The 2,800-nt window shown below is 40.8% G+C and overlaps 1 protein-coding gene across 1 annotated transcript; it reads left to right on the forward strand.

Moving 5' to 3' along the window:
* Positions 1 to 604: 604 nt before the first annotated feature.
* LOC149169818 (uncharacterized) lies at positions 605 to 1,555 on the forward strand. Its single transcript, XM_089427173.1, has 2 exons — positions 605 to 864; positions 973 to 1,555. The coding sequence occupies exons 1-2, from the start codon at positions 811 to 813 to the stop codon at positions 1,384 to 1,386; spliced, it is 468 nt and encodes a 155-aa protein (XP_089283299.1). The 5' UTR covers positions 605 to 810; the 3' UTR covers positions 1,387 to 1,555.
* Positions 1,556 to 2,800: the final 1,245 nt, after the last annotated feature.

Below are 2,800 nucleotides of genomic sequence, written 5' to 3' on the forward strand. Positions count from 1 at the left end.
CGCATGTCCTTTCAACTTTGTGGCAGCGAACTTCACTTGCTTTTCCTCACTGGTTTCCTCAAACTCAAAATACTTGTTTACTTCACTCAACCAGTCCAGTAATACATCTGCAGACAAAATTCCATCATAAGTGGAAAGCTCGTGCTTTGGCTTATGAATGGATAGCAAAACTGATTTTAATAACCTGAGTTCAGGTGTCACCCCTTCAAACTCGTCTTCTAATTCCGCCACATCTTCATCACTATCATCTACTGGATCTCTCCTTCCCCCAGCTTCTACTGCTGTCAATCTTTCACGCAAAACTCGAATCTCCTCACAAAGTCCCTCTTCTGCTATCCTTCAGACTGCTCTTCCTCTTCCTCTTCCTCTTCTGCCAGCCTCCATTTTTTTCTATTCAGCAAACCCGCTCTGATACCACTTTTGGTAGCCCAGCCCTCCAACTGTGCGTAATATTAATTCAATGCTTGTTGGTAACCGTGATAGGTTACAGGTCCCACTTATCTTTTTCAACTATGGTTTAATACACATGTTAATGGATTCATGAATGTTACGGTTGCTGTGTTGTTATATTAAATATGTTTCAAAGGTCTGTGGATTGGATCCACTTTGCAATCTCTATGCAATTAATACCGTCCTTTTCGCCGGTCATTGAGTGCCATCTGTCGATCTCCTCGATCCGGTCACTCCCGCCTTTCGACAAACCCTACCCTCGTTCTACTGTCATTTTCATTTGTTCACTTGTGCTGCGGGCTCTCCGTTCTGCTCTGCCGAGGTTATGTTGATGCCTTCCGGTTTTTCCTGTTCTGTGCGATGAGATTTTCACTGAGAACGACAACCCTGTCGATTTCCTGTTCTGTGCTTATGGTATGACTGTTTCTGTAGTCGAACTAAGTCGACCCTGTTGCTCTGGACTGTAATGGGCTTATAGGTTCGTTTACTCTAGTTTTGTAACTGTTCTTTTGGTTGTGACAGGACGGTCCTTCGGCTCCACGCTCATGGCTCGGTTCATTCGACCTTTTTCGCATCCGAGGTAAATTAATGTTCCATGCTATAACTTGCTCTGCACTTTTCTCAGGCTCTTATGTACCCGCTCCTTGTTATCAGGTTCTGGCTGTCAGTTTTCGGCCTTCTCTCGCAACGCCGCCTCTTCAATCACAGGTAAACGTTAATATGTTTGTGATTTCGTTTCTATTTCAGTGTTTCCTTGTCTTCTCCTTCCTGTTTCCGCACTTCCAACTTCTAACCCGCTTTCTCCTCTGTTTGTGCAGGTTACCCAAGGTTGCTGGTCGCCAAGGGTTCGCTCTCTGCAATTTTCAGGAAGCAAAACAAAACCGGCCTGATTCAAACAACCGGGTAGGGTCGTTCCGACCACGAATCTGTCATTAGCTTCGTAATAGGGTTTTGTTGTTCCTGGTTCCCGCTCTTTTTGTGGTTACAGTCTCATGGGTCGTTGTTTGGCCCAAACTTTGCTCTGTCACTCCATGGCACGAATATTCCTTTGTATGTTCTATTTTAGTTAGAAAGGGTTTAACAGTTAGCCGTTATATGAGCACTGTCTGCTCGGCTCAGAAACCCTTCTGTGCACTCTTTGTTTGTAATGGACAGTGGATTTACAGTTTAATTGAATAAAACGTTTCTTGTTTGCTTTTAAGAAACTCGTATTCTTTTCAAATGAGTCTATGGAATTGTATGCTTTACCTGGAAATTCATTGGTGACTGTTTATAATGATGACTGGATGTCCTTTACTCTTTCGCTGGAAGTTTGTTCCTTGTGTGTTGTGTCCTTCGCTTTCGGCTTGCGCAAACTCTGTCTTCGTCCTAAACAGCTGTGGCTTCTTCTTAAACTGACAAATGCTTTCTGACTGCGAGGGCTTCAACCTATGGTTTTGAGTTTACAATACATAATTGTCTGGAATGAATTCAGTTCGCTATTCTATAGATTACAAATGCATTTATACTTGTAATGGTTTCAACTCTTAGCTGTTTCTAATTACAATGTACATCAGTAAATAATTATGAAACGAACACAGGAATTCAATGCATAAAATAGTTTGCTGTGGATTTAAGTTGGCAAATAATTTTCTTTCATTACAGAAAAACTATCATTCTATTTGTCTTCTCTCGCTGGAGATTCGAACCCTACAACTTATTTTCTCTCTGTTTAAATGCTTGCAAGGTGTAACAGTTTCTTGCTTTCGGTTGAACTGTTCAACCAGAATCTGTCTAACTGTTTAGCCAGTTCTTTTAAAAGGAGAATAACCAACTACTAATTAATTACTAAACTAAAACAGTTCATAACCTTAATCCTACTTTCTTTAACTGATTTCTGGAAAATGAAGAAAATAACAATAAAAATAACAATTATAATAACCTGTCCAATAATACGTGAAATTTTCAGTTTTCTTCGAGACAGTCAACCACCTTCTGTCTCCTCGGAGCTGGATGCTCCTGCATCATATTACCATGTTTTTGAATCTAGAAGACGGGTTTAGAGTTTGACCTAGATGCGCTGGAAAGATTTATTACTAAGCACAATGATAATGTTGGGAAGACGAGTATTAGAAAATACTTTTACACATGCCAAACTGAGTAGGGGCAGGCGGGTTATTGGTTCATATGTAGTGTAGATTATCCAAAAGCTTTCCTAGCTCTTCTCTACACTGTAGATTTTACCACACAATTGACTTCGGGAAAAAAATTCAGTCCCATATTTACATACTTCTTACATCTCGATTCTTCACAGATTAGGCACATAGAGTTGACACCATTCCCCAATCCCCAGAAGTTGACACCATTTTCC

This window comes from Pinus tabuliformis, chromosome 4_2, assembly GCF_031772625.1.
Source record: "Pinus tabuliformis cultivar Carrire ecotype Pingquan chromosome 4_2, CPIR1, whole genome shotgun sequence".
NCBI lineage: Eukaryota > Viridiplantae > Streptophyta > Pinopsida > Pinales > Pinaceae > Pinus > Pinus tabuliformis.